This window comes from Mustelus asterias, chromosome 13, assembly GCF_964213995.1.
Source record: "Mustelus asterias chromosome 13, sMusAst1.hap1.1, whole genome shotgun sequence".
Taxonomy (NCBI): domain Eukaryota; kingdom Metazoa; phylum Chordata; class Chondrichthyes; order Carcharhiniformes; family Triakidae; genus Mustelus; species Mustelus asterias.
The window spans coordinates 55,992,166-56,009,770 of NC_135813.1; the positions used below are offsets into that span (position 1 = coordinate 55,992,166).

General features: G+C 40.7%; 1 protein-coding gene across 2 annotated transcripts in view; it reads right to left on the minus strand.

The window, feature by feature from the left end:
* cabin1 (calcineurin binding protein 1) overlaps positions 1-17,605 on the minus strand; it is a 524,701-nt gene that overhangs the window by 457,178 nt on the left and 49,918 nt on the right. Inside the window, exons 11-20 of one of the 2 annotated variants that reach the window (XM_078226799.1) lie at positions 16,212-16,429; positions 14,212-14,290; positions 13,188-13,375; positions 10,100-10,249; positions 8,412-8,606; positions 5,185-5,421; positions 4,130-4,280; positions 2,857-2,969; positions 1,321-1,482; positions 28-234 (exon numbers count right to left, since the gene is read on the minus strand). In XM_078226799.1, coding sequence (XP_078082925.1) covers positions 28-234; positions 1,321-1,482; positions 2,857-2,969; positions 4,130-4,280; positions 5,185-5,421; positions 8,412-8,606; positions 10,100-10,249; positions 13,188-13,375; positions 14,212-14,290; positions 16,212-16,429 — 1,700 coding nt within the window. The remainder of the gene's footprint in view (positions 1-27; positions 235-1,320; positions 1,483-2,856; positions 2,970-4,129; positions 4,281-5,184; positions 5,422-8,411; positions 8,607-10,099; positions 10,250-13,187; positions 13,376-14,211; positions 14,291-16,211; positions 16,430-17,605) is intronic. The other variant, XM_078226800.1, reaches the window with a different exon arrangement.

Here is a 17,605-nt window from a genome sequence, read left to right on the forward strand (position 1 = left end):
TTCCATTACAAGTAGTGTTGACATTACCATATCAACAGAGCCTTCGATATAGGCTGTTACACTCTCCATTGAGAGGGGCAGGTTATCCTCATCTCGATCTATTGCAGCAATCTTCTTCAAAAGGTTTGCCAGATCTGCAGACACAGTGCTGGTCTTGTAACTGTCGAATTCTGGGTAATTCTTGGGCTTGAAGTAGTCAAACATGAACTCTGCATCATTCCAACCCAGTTCCACCTATTGTTCCAACAGATAAAAAGATGATAATTAACATTAAGCTATTGGATTTGCTTTGAAGAATAGCCACCTGGAGGAAGTGACAGCACTATAAGACTCTATAAGCAGTTTAAGACGACGCTAAGAGTCATATTCAACCCGAAACGTTAACTCTGTTTCTTGCTCCACAATTGCAGCCAGACCTGCTGAATTTTTCCAGCATTTTGTTTTTATTTCAGATTTCCAGCATCTGCAGTATTTTGATTTTATATTAGATTCTATTTCTCTGTGGAGAACTATCGAGCTTCTGCTTTGTTTCTCCTCATTGAAACAAAGTCAAGGCTAATGATTCAAAGTGTGGGGTGAAGCTGCATTAATGTCATGGGTCTAAGCTTTTTAATGTCACAGATCATATAGATGGGTACCATGAAGCTTTGGGGTCACATGCAACCAAAATCAGTATTTCCATTAATTTTCCAATATCTCAATCTGTTGAGAACCAAAAGATTTAGTATTTATTCACCAGACAACAGCACTTAGAATCATGGAATCCCTACAGTGCAGAAGGAGGCCACTCGGCCCATCGAGTCTGCACTGACCATAAACCCATCCAGGCCTTATTTCCACATATTTACTCTGCTAATCCCCCTGGCACTAGGGTCAATTTAGCATGGCTAATCAATCTAACCTAACTCAAAAAGAGTCAGTGTCAAGCCTCTAAATAGATGAAATTTAAAATGGATAAGCCACTGAGAAATGCAGGCACCATTAGAACAGAGAAGGTTGAGAGGGCTGCACATAGCCCAGGAGTCACTGTTTCAACACTCCTTGTACACATTGTGGTTATTCAGCCGCAAACTCATCAATGTCCATACTTGTCAAACAATAAACATGAACAAATATCCTCTCTCCAGTTCTTAAAACATGCAAATACCCAAATACCAAACATGCACACAGACAGAACACTGAACGTTCTGAAAGCAATTAAAGGTCAACACTTACTGACTAATTTCACAGCTGTGTAAACTTTGCTGGCATCACATTCTACATCATAAACTATTCCACTTTACCTAGCTTGTAACATGGAATGTGTGCAGAACTACACACCTGCTGAGCAGAGTGTTCCTCCAAATATCTGGCTTTGCTCTTCTTACTAGGATAAGCATATAGACAGTAAAAACACTGCTCAAGGGCAGTCTCCAGCTCCTCTTTGAAGGGGTGGGCATCCTCAGGTCTTGAAGCAGACAGTTCCTTCTGAAGAACTCGAACCTATCAAGAAAGGCATGTTTCTTATTTCTTAAACCATCACATCATTGAATTATATCAAACATATTGCACAGAAATGAGCCATAGCACCCAACTGGTCTATACCAGTGTTTATGTATCACACTAGACTTCTCCGACGATGGCACAGTGGTTAGCACTGCTGCCTCAGTGCCAGAGACCAGGGTTCAATTCCGGCCTTGGGTGTCTGTCTGTGTGGACAAATTTCACAATAAGCCTTTTTCCACATAAAGCTTCCATATAGGTTTCAGAGTTCATTCCACTTCCTGTATGTGCACGTTCTCTCTGTCTGCATGGGTTTCCTCTGGGAGCTCCAGTTTCCTCCCGCAGTCCGAAAGACATGCTGGTTATTGACTGTGCTAAATTCCCCCTCAGTGTACCTGAACAGGCGCCGAAGTGTGGCAACTAGGGGATTTTCACAGTAACTTCATTGTAGTGTTAATGAGACACTAATAAATAAACTTTAATCCTAACAACTATTTTTTCTCCTTCACGTGCTTCTCCAGCTTCCCCATAAATGAATCTATGCTGCACACCTCAACTACACCTTCTGGTCATGAGTTCCACATACCAAATACTCTAGGGGTAAAGAAGTTTCTGCATTCCTTGTCGTGATTGTCTTATATTCATGGCCCCCACAGTTCTAGTCTTCCCCACAAGCATAGACATTTCCTCTATGTCTACCCAGCGAGCCCTTTCATTATTTTAAAGATCTCCAAAAGATCACCCTCAACCTTCTATTCTCTTGACAAAAGAGTTACTGCCTAGTCAGCCTTATCTGATAAGTGCATCCTCTCAAATCTAGCTTGACATGCAGTACAGGTCTAATCCATCCAGAGGGCACAATTTTCTATACTTTGATGGTACCCTCAATATCATTCTGGGGTGGGTCAGCACATACACTGGAATGAACTCTGAAACCTCTATGGCAACTTAAAATGGAAAAAGACTTGTGAAATTTGTTTATCGGGTGAACAGGTGTTAGTACAGCAGCAACCAACACTTCCAGGTCCAGCAGCACAGTTAGATTCAAAACAAAACTTCTTCCAGTTCTGTTTGGACTCTACAGCTCTTCTATCTCTTCATTAGGAGACTGCTCCCTACTGTACCAGTGTGACTTTTCACATACCAGCAGTTAGATTCAATAGAATCTAATAGACTGAAGATCTACATATTAAAAATGATTTAATTCTTTACTCGTGTTGAATTTCTCAATTACGAGCTGAAAGAGCTCTCCGATTCTCATCACAAACTCTACAGAACATATTCCAATATGGGAAGAGGAAGACAAACTACGTGAGTGGTCTTTTCTGATACATCAATTTAGATGTACATTAATTTTTAAACCAGGCTACTTACATAGAACTTAAGCAATGCTCCGTCAGAATTACAGCACCAGGATCTCCGTCCCAGGTACTCGTGTGCTGTGTTCAGCAACATCAAAGAGGAAGGCAGCATTGGAGTTTCAGGATCTACAGAATACAGAGCCACAGAGAGGAACTGAAACAAAACTCTCGAGAAATACAGCCTTTATCGTAGTAATAATGAGTAGAATAAATAGGAGAGGTAGCGCTGGCCAATTGCTTTCTCATCTGTATGATACAAATAATCTCAATATCGCTGAGTTGTGGGGAGGAAAACAGCCAAGTTTCCCAAATTCAAGCCAAGTTTGCTTCGAACTCCTGCTGGAAAGCACAAGTATCTGGGCTGGATTGGGCTAAGTTGCCATGCCTCCCATGAGCAAAAAACTTGCGAACACCTACTGTCTGGATCCTCAGATGAAGACTTCACATCAGGGCTCCTGTAATATGGTTGCCATCATCCATTAGCTGCTGGCATCGTGTGAGGGAGAGCAAAATAATTTCACCAAAAAGAGACAAGTCTGACCACCACAGGGCAGAAATTGTGGATTCTGCCTCCAGAATCCAGAACAATAATTTTCCTGCTAATTCATGTTTAACTCATCTTAATTTGCAGTGTTGGAGTATAGGATAGATAGTATGCAGTGTTTGCTTTGTTGATTCTTATCTAGTAAATGTTCTTCAGTTTTAAACTGTGGAATCTTGTGATTTTATTCTTTTAGTAAATAACTAGGGTTTTGAATTTCTATTTTTTAAAAAAGCATTACTGGTCTCTACCAAGATTGTCTCACCTCACCAAAGCCACAGTTAAATGACCCAACTATAAGATTTGGAAACCAAGTTAGTCATGAGGATATCTGCAGGGGATCAGATCACAGATTATAAGCAAATAACCAGCGAAGTGTAGATTAAGGAGATGAAGGTGGGAAAGGGGTGTTCCCAGACTCCTCTGAAAGTCAGTAGGAAATGAAGTAACCAGAAATTATGGAGTCAAACCACATTTGGGGGACAAATAGAGCAACCTAACAGCTGATATCACCACCAAGTACTGCCATCCAGTTAAAGCAGTGCCTTTAACATTCATAGACAGCTTCCCTAAACTTGCAGGATTCTAATCACCTGCATTGAAATAAAGCTCAATAGATAAAAACAGTTCATCATTAAAAAAAAAAATAACTGGCTGTACATAAAGAATAAATTATTAATATGCCTAAACTGCAAGGCACAATATTGAATTTCCTTTATCCCAAAATCCAGAGAGCAACACGGACCTGAGTCTTCACTTTTACAATGCTGCCGGCGAAGTGTATCAAACTCCTCCTCCTCATGTTTTATGATCCTGTATAAGGTGATCCAAGGCAGCACTGATGACACAGTCGGTTCTTTGGAATCTTCAGACATCCCCATGCTGCAATCGATGATCTACAACAATACAAACTGGTCAACTTATTCAAATACTCCTTCTGCCTTTTCTTTTTAAAAGTAATGCGACACTATGAAGTTCCGAAGAACAAAGGGATCTTGGCGTGTTTGTCCATAGATCTCGGAAGGCGGAAAGGCAGGTTAATAGTGTGGCAAAAAAGGCATATGGCTCACTTGTCTTTATCAATTGGGGTATAAATTATAAAAGTAGAGAGATGATGATGGAAGTTGTGTAGAACTTTGGTGAGGCCACAGCTGGAGTATTGTGTGCAGTTCTAGTCGCCACATTATAGGAAGGATGTGATTGCACTCGAAGGCATGCAGGGGAGATTCATCAGGATGTTGCCTGGGATGGAACATTTAAGCTATAAAAGAGAGGTTGGATAGGCTTGGGTTTTCTTCTCTGGAGCAGAGAAGACTGAGGGGCGACCTGATTGAGGTGTTCGAGATTATGAGGGGCATGGACAGGGTGGATAGGGAACAGCTGTCCCACTTAGTTGAAGGGTCAGTTACGAGGGGACACAAGTTAAAAGTGAGGGGTGGGAGGTTTAGACTGGATTTGAGGAAAACCTTTTTTACACAGAGGGTGGTGACAGTCTGGAATGCACTGCCTGGGAGGGTGGATGCCTCACATCCTTTAAAAAGTACCTGGATGAGTACTTGGCACACCATAACATTCAAGGTTATGGGCCAAATACTGGCAAGTGGGATTAGGTGGGCAGGTCAGGACCTTTCATGCGTCGGTGCCTTGATGGGCCGAAGGGCCTCTTCTGCACTGTGGAATTCTGTGACTGTGAAGTAAACTTCCATAGTAAGTGTGAACATATCACACTTGAACCAAGACATCCTTCTAATAGGAGATAACTGTGTGGAATATCGTATTGAATGAGGTCCACCTGCTTACCTGGATGAGATTGTTGGCAAATCTGACGAAACAAGGGTTTACAGACTGCTCCTCCAGGATACTGTTATCCGAAGACAAGGAATAGTCAATCCCAGTCAACAGCTGAGTCACTGTTGAAACCCACTCTTCCTTTGAGGATGAGGATGAAACATTGTTCATCTGTTGAATGGCTTCATTTAGTGCAACTTCAGAACACTCCAAGCACTGCCTGTAATCTTTTTGCTTTAATAGGGAGTCCTGACAAAAAGGGGAGTAAGAAAGAGATTTTCTCCATTCGGATTTGATTATCTAGTTAGTATAAATGTAAACAAACAGTAGTAAGAGGCAAGGATAAGCTGTTTGGTTAACAGATACCAGTATATCTCTACATCACTGTGCCTATTCTATATATCAATTTGAAGAATCATTGTCCCATCTATGTGTACAGTTGAATGGTTATATTATCCTATGGAATTATCTCTGGAAGCTATAGCCAGTACACTGGAAAATGATACTGCCACCATGTTATCAGAATGGAAATCAATGAAAATTATGTTGTTCCTCATGAATCATCTCATTCCATTGTCCAATTTAAAATTTATTCAGGACTTCCTGGTCTGACTGAACTCTATTGCGCCCAAACAACTTCCAAGTCGAAATTGGCCAATTTCTCAGACAAGGCCTGATCCAGTCAGTTCCCATCAAACAATCCACTCCAACAGCACAGAAAAATCTGCCTGCTATCGACAACTGGGCTGGTGTAGGTCCACGTTGCATATGGGATAGCAAAAGATTAATTCAAAAAATATTTAATGGTCATCATTGCTTGGACACAAATGCTAAGCTGTTCAATCCGAATATGCAATGAATTCCTTACTGAACATCTAACACCAGAGAGGGGGCAAAACTTGATCTCCCCTTAGGAAATAAGGAAGGGCAGGTGACAGAAGTGTTAGTGAGGGATCACTTTGGGACCAGTGACCATAATTCTATTAGTTTTAAGATAGCAATGGAGAATGATAGGTCTGGTCCAAAAGTTAAATTCTAAATTGGGGCAAGGCACATTTTGATGGTATCAGGCAGGAACTTCCAACAGTTAATTGGGGGAGTCTGTGGGAAGGCAAAGGGACATCTGGTAAGCGGGAGGCTTTCAAAAGTGTGTTAACCAGGGTTCAGGGCAAGTACATTCCTCTTAGAGTGAAGGGCAAGGCTGGTAGAAGTAGGGAACCCTGGATAACTCAGGATATTGAGGCCCTGGTCAAGAAGAAGGATGCATATGACATGCACAGGCAGCTGGGATCAAGTGAATCTCTTGAAGAGTATAGAAGGTGTAGGAATAGAGCTAAGAGGGAAATCAGGAGGACAAAAAGGGGACACGAGATTGTTTTGGCAGATAAGGCAAATGAGAATCCAAAGAGCTTCTATAAATACATAAAGGGCAAAAGAGTAACTAGGGAGACAGCAGGACCTCTTAAGGATCAACAAGGTCATCTATGCGCGGATCCACAAGAGATGGGTGAAATCCTAAATGAATACTTCTCATCAGTATTCATTGTTGAGAAAAGCATGGATGTTAGGGAACTTGGGGAAATAAATAGTGATGTCTTAAGGAGTGTACATATTACAGAGGTGGTGGTGCTGGAGGTCTTAAAGCACATCAAGGTAGATAAATCGCCAGGATCTGATAAAGTGCATCCCAGGACATTGTGGAGGCTAGGAAGGAAATTGTGGGTTCCCTAGCAGAGATATTTGAATCATCAATAGTCACAGGTGAGGTCCTGAAGATTGGAGGGTGGCTTTGTTTAAGAAGAGTTGCAGGGAAAAGCCTGGGAACTACAGGCCGATGAGCCTCACATCTGTGGTGGGTAAGTTGTGAGAAGGTATTCTGAGAGACAGGATTTACAGGCATTTAGAGACGCAAGGACTGATTAGGGACAGTCAGCATGGCTTTGAGAGTGGGAAATCATGTCTCACAAATTTGATTGAGTTTGTTGAAGGGGTAAGCAAGAAGGTAGATGAGGGCAGTGCAGTTGAAGTTGTCTACATGGACTTTAGCAAGGCCTTTGACAAGGTACCACATGGTAGAAAGTTGCATAAGGTTAAATCTCACAGGATCCAGAGTGAGGTATCTAAATAGATACAAAATTGGCTTGATGACAGAAGAGAGGATGGTTGTAAAGGGTTGTTTTTCAAACTAGAGGCCTGTGACCAGCGGTGTGCCTCAGGGATTGGTGCTGGGTTCACTGTTATTTGTCATTGATATTAATGATTTGGATAAGAATTTAGGAGGTGTGGTTAGTAAGTTTGCAGATGACACCAAGATTGGTGGCATAGTGGATGGTGAAGAAGGTTATCTCGGATTGCAAAGGGATCTTGATCAATTGGGACAATGGGCTGACGAATAGCAGATGGAGTTTAATTTAGATAAATGCGAGGTGATGCATTTTGATAGATCGAACCAGGGCAGGACTATCTCAGTTAATGGTAGGATCTTGGGGAGAGTTATAGAACAAAGAGATCTAGGGGTACAGGCTCATAGCTCCCTGAAAGTGGAGTCACAGGTGGACAGAGTGGTGAAGGCGGCATTCGGCATGCCTAGTTTCATTGGTCAGAACATTGAATACAGGAGTTGGGACGTCTTGTTGAAGTTGTACAAGACATTGGTACGGCCACACTTGGAATATTGTGTACAGTTCTGGTCACCTTATTATAGAAAGGATATTATTAAACTAGAATGAGTGTAGAAAAGATTTACTAGGATGCTACCAGGACTTGATGGTTTGAGTTATAAGGAGAGGCTGGATAGACTGGAACTTTTTTCTCTGGAGCGCAGGAGGCTTAGGGGTGATCTTAGAGGTCTATAAAATAATAAGGGGCATAAATCAGTTAGATAGTCAATACCTTTCCCAAAGGTAGGGGAGTCTAAAACTAGAGGGCATAGGTTTAAGATGAGAGGGGAGAGATACAGAAGGGTCCAGAGGGGCAGTTTTTTCACACAGAGGGTGGTGAGTGCCTGGAACAAGTTGCCAGAGGTAGTAGTAGAGGTAGGTACAATTTTGTCATTTAAAAAACATTTAGACAGTTACATGGGTAAGATGGGTGTAGAGGGATATGGGCCAAGCATGGGCACTTGGGACTAGCTTCGGGGTTTTAAAAAAAGGGGTGGCCTGGACAAGTTGGGCCGAAGAGCTTGTTTCTATGCTGTAAACCTTTATGGCTCTATGATAACACAAAAACATTCGGATTACCTGCAACAAGAGCAGCTGAGCAGGCCGTTCAGGGATGGATGCAACAAACTCTAGGGGCTTTGTTCTGCCAATCGCACCAAGGGTCAGTGTGGGTCGCAGCAGCTTCACAACTTGCTCATATTCACCCATTTCATACAGACGTTGAACCTCCTCGAGAGACTGGCACCTCTCCAGTGACTTGAGCTTTTTATCAATCTGACATGAGCAGTGAAAAAAAACACAGTACCATCAAAAACACTACAAGCCAAAGGGAAACCAAGGAGGGGGTGACAGGGTTCAAATTAAAAGATACTGGAAATGTTACAACAAAAATATGAACTGTACAAGATGGGTTCTAAACTGCAACATTTTAGAATTTATAACACCTCAATGGTAAAATTTTCCATTTAGCATCACAGCACATTTTAGATAGATTTTAAAATTCTGGTGCCACCTCCTGTGATGTACAGCACAGAAAAACAAATGGCACATTAAAACAGAAAAAAGGAATGTAGATGCAGAATTACAATCTCCATAAAGCAAATCCCCAATCTCAGCTAGCCCTCTGAAATGTTGGGCAGTGCCGCCAAAGTCAATGAACTTTTGGCTGGCTCGCTGCATTTGCTGTGGGGCATGATCAGAAAATCCCAGCTATTAACTCTGTTTCTGTATCCACTGATGCTGCAAGACCTGCTGAGTACTTCCAGCAATTGCTGTCTTTATTTCAGATTTCCAACATCTGCAGTATTTACTTTGGTGTCAGTCTCCTGTTGGATTGTTATTTGAGCTCTGTACAGATAGATATGGGATAGATGTAGGAGACTGCTGCAGGTCCAAAGTGCACATGGAGCATCAAATGAGGTTGGGTATAGGCCTGTTTTGGACAGTTGATGAGGGCCTCAAATAAATTAATGTTGGGGAGTTGAAAATCATGGGGCACACACTTCTGCAGGGAAATAAGGGATTCCAAGAAGAGGCTAGTACCAAGAATCAAAGGAACCCACTGAGGCAAAAAGTAACATCCAATTTATTTTCTCTGTGTTTTGCCTCCCCAGGAACCTGCATTACAATTAAAGAGGGAAGACAATGCATGAGATTACATCTGTTATATATTTAAGTGATTGCATGATGGCTTTAAAAGTCAGTCACATGATTTAATGATGTCATTGGGGTGTTTCACAGGCTCCTGTTTAGTTTAATTTTGTACAGGCAACAGCACCTTCAATTAACCTGTTGTTGTTAGTTTGAATCCAAATCTGCAAATCACATATTTTTATTTAAAACCCACAACCCCTAACATAGGGCATTACATCAGAGGATAAAATGTTTATAATCCTGTCAGTTGGTTGTTCTTTTATAAGTCTATCAGAGATTTAAAAAAAGAGGTTGCCATAACGGTTCTCCATACCACATTATCACAGCCAACAAAGCAAAATCTGTTAGTGCTGAGTGGAGGGAGCAGCAGGGCAATCAATCCAAGCCATTGCTGAACAGATACCCGAATGGCAATAACAGCGTTCACAGACAGACATGGCTGGGAAAAAATGTCTATTACCTTGACAAGCAAGTAGTACATAGTACAGGGGCACTGAGATAATATGTGGATATTGTTATCACACCAATGTCCATAACCAAATGTGAAAAAAAACAAGGTTTTCTTTCTGTTTTTGTCCATAATATTTTCAGTGTAGAAAGCAAAATGTCTATACCTCCTCCAGTGATATGGCAGAATCCACATGTAGATTTGGCAGTCTGATAGTAAAACCATCACTATTCCTGCTTCCCAACTTAATTCCTAATGAGCTGCAAAACAAACTAGTGCAGATATCATAGCTCTCCAGAGCTTGCTCCATATCTCCCTGTGAAAAGAATATAGTGAAACATAAAACTGGTGGAGGGAAAAGAGTGAGAGAGAGAGCATTGTAAAGGGTCGTGAATGTAGCCCAATCCATCACGCAAACCAGCCTCCATCCATTGACTCTGTCTACACTTCCCACTGCCTCGTAAAAGCAGCCAGCATATTTAAGAACCTCACACACCCCGGACATTCTCTCTTCCACCTTCTTCCTTCGGGAAAAAGATACAAAAGTCTGAGGTCACGTACCAACTGATTCAAGAACAGTTTCTTTCCTCTGCTGTCAGACTTTTGAATGGACTTCCCTTGCATTAAGTTGATCTTTCTCTATACCCTAACTATGACTGTAACACTACATTCTGCACTCTCTCCTTTCCTTCTCTATGAACGGTATGTTTTGTCTGTATAGCGCGCAAGAAACAATACTTTTCACTATGTTAATACATGTGACAATAATAAATCAAATCAAATTATCCTCTCCCCTTACAGATGGATAAGTCACCTACAATTTATAGCACATGTATATTCATAATTTGGCTCTATTGATTACAATTAGCTGCAGGCTCACAGGTATAAGATAGGAAGTTTTATGCTATTCCGGACCTGCACAATATCTGATCTAGGAGCTCACAAAGTTGATATGGACGACAAAAAACAGAAAAGCAAAGCATTGCATACCCCAGTCGGAGTAACAGTTCAGACTCTCTAGCAAGCCTTCAAGTTTTATGTTCAACACAAAAAGACATTTTGTGCTGCACACTCTCTCCTTTGCATTGAAATTTATAACCTTGCATGACATGATGGGCCAGCATGCCACCGGATTACAATTTACCTGTCACCATGCTATTTTGAACACAAGTTGTCTACCACAAAAGGTAGATAATAGCATGGTAAGAACTTGGAATTGAAGCTAAAGCTATATTCATCGGGTTGATTGTACAGCAAGAGAAACAAAAAAATGAACATTGCACGACTTAATTTTCAAAACAAGATGATGTAGTCATCTCAACATGCAAAAAATTAAAACAGCGATCTGAAAAAGCTAAGAGTACTATCAAAAATTCATTCATTCTTTAAGATGAACCTAATAACTGTTTAATTAGTTGGATTAATCAAGGCAGCCAGCATGGATTTCTTAAAGGCAAGACGTGCTTGACAAATTTATTGAACCATTGAATAATGGGGATGCAGTGTATATGGATTTTAATGAGACATTCGTAGGACACTGGTTAGGAAAGTTATGAATGGTACTAATATTGTAAATTTAAAAGTTAAGAGAGAGAAAATTAGGATGAATGAATATTGCTCAGATTGGAGAAGGGTTGGCAGCATTGTTCTCCAGGCATTAATGCCACTTCCAATTTTGTTCACAGTACATATAGATAATTTGGAGTTAGACATCAGAAGTATGTTACTTGCTCAAGACAGAAGTTGGCCATTCAGGGAGGTGGTGGCATAGTGCTATCATCACTGGACTGGTAATCTTGAGATCCAACATAATACCCCAAGAATCCAGGCTCAAATCCCACCATGGCAGATGGTGAAATTTGAATTCAATAAAAGTCTGCAATTAAAAATCTAACAATGACCATGAAATCCTTGTCGATTGTTGTAAAAACTCGTCTGGTTTTTAATGTCCTTTAGGGAAGGAAATCTGCTATCTTTACCTGGTCTGGCCTACATGCGATTCCAAATCCACAACAACGTGGATGCACACATCCCAAATCCCCAACCCACCATGTACGCACTCATCACTTTTTTTTCCCAGGGTTCAGGCAAGACAGAATGTTTAGTTAACATATTTAAATCTGGCTTCCAGAAGTAACTATTACTGCTATTGCTGTGAGGGTTTCCCCAGGGCTCAGGAAATCCAACAGTAAAAAGGAGATAGACCTTGAAACTGCGGATGATGCAAAAACAGACTACATAAACTATGCACAATCTCTAGAATGTTGGAGCGCAGGGGATGGGGAAGGGAGAGAAGAATATGAAGTACTGTATATTTAATCCCTTCCAAATTAAAGCAGAACTTAAAAAAATCAATATTGGCAACTGTGTTGTGAAATATACCAAGTCATATTAACTATAAAGATATGTCCTCCTTCTGTTGCATGCACATGAATCAAAAATTCAATACTAAATTTGAACAGCCAAAAAAACACCCTGGCTTTTGTCACAGATGGTTAGTATATGTTTAACCTCATGGTTTAAAATCTGCACAAACTAAATATCCTATTTGGTCTCCAGAAATTGGGAATTACGCCATGATTAAAAACTCATGGAGAAATAGAGGAAACGGTTGTGGAATAGAAAGAATGGCCCTTAAGATGCTTTTTGTTTCCTGTCTACAGGAGAAAGCACTGCAAAATTTACACAATCATCCACATTGCTGTTCATGACTGCTTGCTTTGGATCTCTGCACATAGAGAAGTAGTAACTCAAAATCTCAAACTACCCCACAAGTAAAATAACTTAGGATGTTACAATACATAACAATAATCTGATTCAGACCTCCATGTTCAGGTATAGCATGGTCAGATACAGAGTGAAAGAATCTACATTGACCTATGAATGAATTAATGCCTGACTTCTGGAAACTATGCACTACATTTATCATATCCTGCACCCACTGTCCTTACAGTCCCTCTGGGAACAGCCAATGGTCCCAAATTAAAGGTAGTTTTCAACTTGCACAAGAAAGCTGGGTCCAGATTTATTTAGCCAATGGAAATGTTTCTCATGTTTCCTAAATGCTTTCCTTAACCCCACACACTGCACACTTTCCCTTAATTGAATGGAATTTTAAAAATTAAAATGTTTCTCCTCAAAAATGATATCTCCCCCACCCCCTTAATTGCAATCTGACAATTCAGAAACTGTTATGACCCAATTCTCATTACAAGAAGCCCCATTCCCTTGTATTTATATTCACAAATACAAACCTGTAATGCCATGAATCTGGCTTTCAACCAATATACTTGAACCACAAACACAAGCCAGTCATTCTCGAACAGGTCCCTCTGAGAGGAAGTGAAGGCTAATTGAATGAGATCTCCTAAGTAATGGCTTCCTGGAAAATCTGGCCCCAGCTGTGCAGCTGTGTTACTAGAAGTACATTTCCGAGGGGAAACTGAAAAAGCAAAGCAAACACACAGGTTAAGTGTAAGCAGGAAGTCATTCCCCATGCACATTCCAAGTGTGAAGTGTTTTTCCTAGCTACTACCATCAGAAGGGATACCTGCCTAATCAAAACAGTACTGCCATTTTGGATGAAACCCATGAGGACTTTACAATCGGGGGGTTCCCTTTTAAGGGTTATACTTAAACAAAAAAATTGCAGTCAGGAATGCAGACAATGAAATGTGACCATCAGTAAAAGCAATCTCATCAGAATATGGATAGAAATATCAATTTAAACTAAACCGATTTAATTTTTAGAGCATTTTCTGAACATCACATTGGGTTGAGGTTGAAGGGACTTCCTATGTAGACAAATAGATTCCAGCATATAAAAATGGGGGAATTAAATCCAAGTCACAAACAAGCGCCTCATGAAAGACCCAACACAGAAATTCCCTGGTTTTGACCTCCCAAAAAGCTCATGGGCATTGCTAAACCACATCCCTACAAACCATGGCAAATGTGGATACCTGCTGCACAAATGGAGGAATAGAACCTATCCTGTGTATGATTGTGGTCACCTGGGATAGACCATGGGACATATAGCAACTCAGTGCCCAACTCAAACATAAAAGAGTATTACAATGATAGACACCGCCACTCCTGGCACATCGTGCCTCGACCAGCTGTTGCTCTATATGCAGTCATATAAAAGAAGAGACTGGGAGCTCAAGGATAATTTGAACTGAATTGACATTGTAAATAAGAGAAAAGAACAGATGACCGCAAATTTAAAAATTGTTAGCCTGAAGAAAACATTGCACCTGTGAAGTAGGTGCTTCATACCTGTGGTATTTTTAGACTTTGTCAGAAGCCATTGATCAAGCTGTAGTTCCATACACACCAAGCACATCACCATCATGTCCTGAAGGCAAGGGAGAATAATGAAGCATACTGACGTAAAACACCATACTAGGACAGTTATTGGTGGAAAAAGTAAAAAAAACCCTCAATCTCAGCTGTGCATTCAATTTGGCTGAAATTAATCAGCCTTTCAAAAATACTTTCCACCACAAACAATGCATTTTCCAAAAGTTATCATCCCAATTTTATTCCTTTTTGGGGGCATCAGCGGGTGTTAGAATGCTAGAGCTTAGACTTTTTATTGCTATCTTATGAAAATATCTTTGGCTTTATTATTTCATGGGATGGGAGGGCCAATATTTGTTGTCTATTTCATAGAATTATAGAACTCTACAGTGCAGAAGGAGGCCATTCGGCCCATCAAGTCTGCACCGACCACATTCCCACCCAGGCCCTATTCCCCGTATTCACCCTACTAATCCTCTGACATTAGGGTCAATTTAGCATGGCCAATCCATCTAATCCACACATCTTCGGACTGTGGGAGGAAACTGGAGCACCCAGAGGAAACCCACACGGACACGGAGAGAATGTGCAAACTTCACACAGACATTGACCTAAGCCGGGAATCGAACCCGGGTCCCTGGCACTGTGAGGCAGCAGTGCTAACCACTGTGCCACCCAATTTCTAATTGCTCTTGAATTGAGTGGCTTGCTAGGCCATTTCAGAGGGCATTTGAGAGTCAACTACATTACTGTGTGCATGGAGTCACACGTAAGACAGACTAGTTAAGGACGGCAGATTTCCTTCCCCAAATGGACACTGGCGAACCAGATGGGTTTTTACAACAATCAATGATAGGTACATGGCCACCATTACTGAGACTAGCTTTTATATTCCAGATTTACTTAAAGGATTTGTTACTGTTACTTAATAGCAATATAATCAAGAACAGATCACGCTTAGCTGTGGTTGCCACAATGACCCAGTGAGACTATTGATGTTGACCACCTAGATAATTAATGAAAAATGGATGAGGTACTGGGGGACAACTAGCACCTATGAAGTCTTAATCCAATTTGAGTAATAATCTTCAGTGTGTAAGAAAAATTAAGGACGAGTGGAGATGTTTTTCAAATTCTGACTAGAATAGAGGCTTAAAATAAAATCAAAAGAAACCAGCAAAGTGACTGTTTCCTGCTGCATCCAGACCTCTGCTCCAGTAGTTTTTCACTCTCCCACCCAGAGGACCAGTGTTAAAAATTTCACTTAAATCCAGTATCTCAGTCAACTCTCAACATACAATGCTTCAAAAATATATAAACTATGCAAGATCCTTTGCATATGGACCTCAAGTGCTATTTAATGTTGATACCAGTCTATAGGTATTAGCTAATCTAAACATATAAGTAGCTAACAACCCGAGGAAAAGGTGAACTTTTATAGTTTAAAACCATTAGAAAGCAAAAGCTTCAACAGTAAAATAAATATATTTGTTTTTCTATAGCTTCTAGCTTTTATGTAATTTTCTTTTTCCATGTTCTCGTGGTTTTAGATGCTATGTGATGAAATCTTTTAATGTGAAGTTGGGGTATGGCTTTTATACGTTTTTCAATTTAAACAATTTTTCCCAGGTACTGACCAACACGCACTTCTCGGGAGGAAGTTTGTCACATGGTTATGTTCCAAAGAACAACCTATTTGAACAATACAAAACCTGAAGATGGTCCATAGGTTAGACCAATCAGAATACACATCATAAAGCCTTCCAGGCAAGTGGGTGAAACTGCATTTCCATCCATCCTACTTAAAACAAATGAACTACCATCTAGGTGCTGGCACTTGTGGATCTGTACCTAGCAAAAGTCTTGAGTGCTCAGAAAACGCAGGAAGAAAATTCAGGGAATGTTGTTTCAAAAAAACAAGACGATAGAAAAACAAACCTAAGATTATTGAGAACGACTTTGTTTTATGGTGGTACCTTGATGTGTTGGTTGCTGCACTCTCTCAGGATAGGATTAGGTAGGCTACTGCAGTGCTTTCTCCAGTTGTTGTAGATTGAAAGGACTACCTCTGCCAGCCCAGTTGGCCATTTTGCCAAGAACTTCTGACCAAGTGCCTTTAAATATTTCAGCATCAAATCTAATATACCACCATTTTTCAGATTGTTCAGCAAAAACTTGTGCACATCATGTTTTTCTGTTTGTATAAAAATAAACATTATTATAACGGATTTTAAGAATGATTAGCATTAAGTATGGTTCACCTCATTGCAACTTATATCAGAAACACACACTTATCTTTCAGTGCTTGGTTATTTTTCAGATCTTAAAAAGTAAAGGCAATAAATATTAGCTCCAAGCAGTCATTGAAAAATGAGGAATAGGTTTAGAAGGAACTCTGAATGCAGAATGCTGAAGTTGAACTTCTTTCAAAAGAATCATAAAAATGACTCCTTCGACTGCTGACCATTTTTCAACCTCTGTAGATCAACTAAGAAATGGGTAACATAAAAGGGAAACTCCAACTGTCGTTTATAAACACAAATCACAAAAGGGTAGTCAAAGGTTGGGGCCAGAGGGTATGGAAAAGATACTAAAGGAGTAAAGTTTATTTATTAGTTACAAGTAGGCTGACATTAACACTGCAAAAAAGTTACTGTGAAAATCCCCTAATCATCACACTCTGGCGCCTGTTCAGGTACACCAAGGGAGAATTTAGCATGGCCAATGCACCTAACTAGTACGTCTTTCGGACTGTGGGAGGAAATGGAGCACCCAGAGGAAACCCACACAGACACAGGGAGAACTTGCAGACTCCATACAGACAGTGACTCCAGCCGGAAATCGAACCTGGGTCCCTGGCGCTGTGTGGTAGCAGTGCTAACCACTGTGCCACCATGCTGCCCATGTACTTTGCAACTGTCTTCTCCGAAGATGATGCTGCCAACATATCAGTAAAAGGTGGCGCCAAATTGATACTGGGGAGTTTACAGATAAGGAGAAGTACTTAAAGATTGCCAATGCTCAAAGTAGAAAAGTCACCCAGCCCAGATGCAACCCATCATAATTTATTGAGGAAAGAGCAGAAATTATGGAGGCTCTGGTCACAATCTTCCAATTTTCTCAGATATGGGTGTGAAGCCAAAAGATTGGAGGATACTGGTGCATTCTGGGAGAAGTTAGCCCCGCAACATCTACTAAGAAGTGGGAAGCGGAAGATCTGGTGTCAAGGAGCCGTAAGCCCGAAAGACTACATTAGTGTTTCCCTCCCTCCCTCCTCTAACCAAAAAAAAGGCCACTTTGAGAAGGTAAAAGTGAAGGTAAGAGTTTTATAAAGTTTCTTAAATAATTTAACTGGTGCTAGAAATGTCTG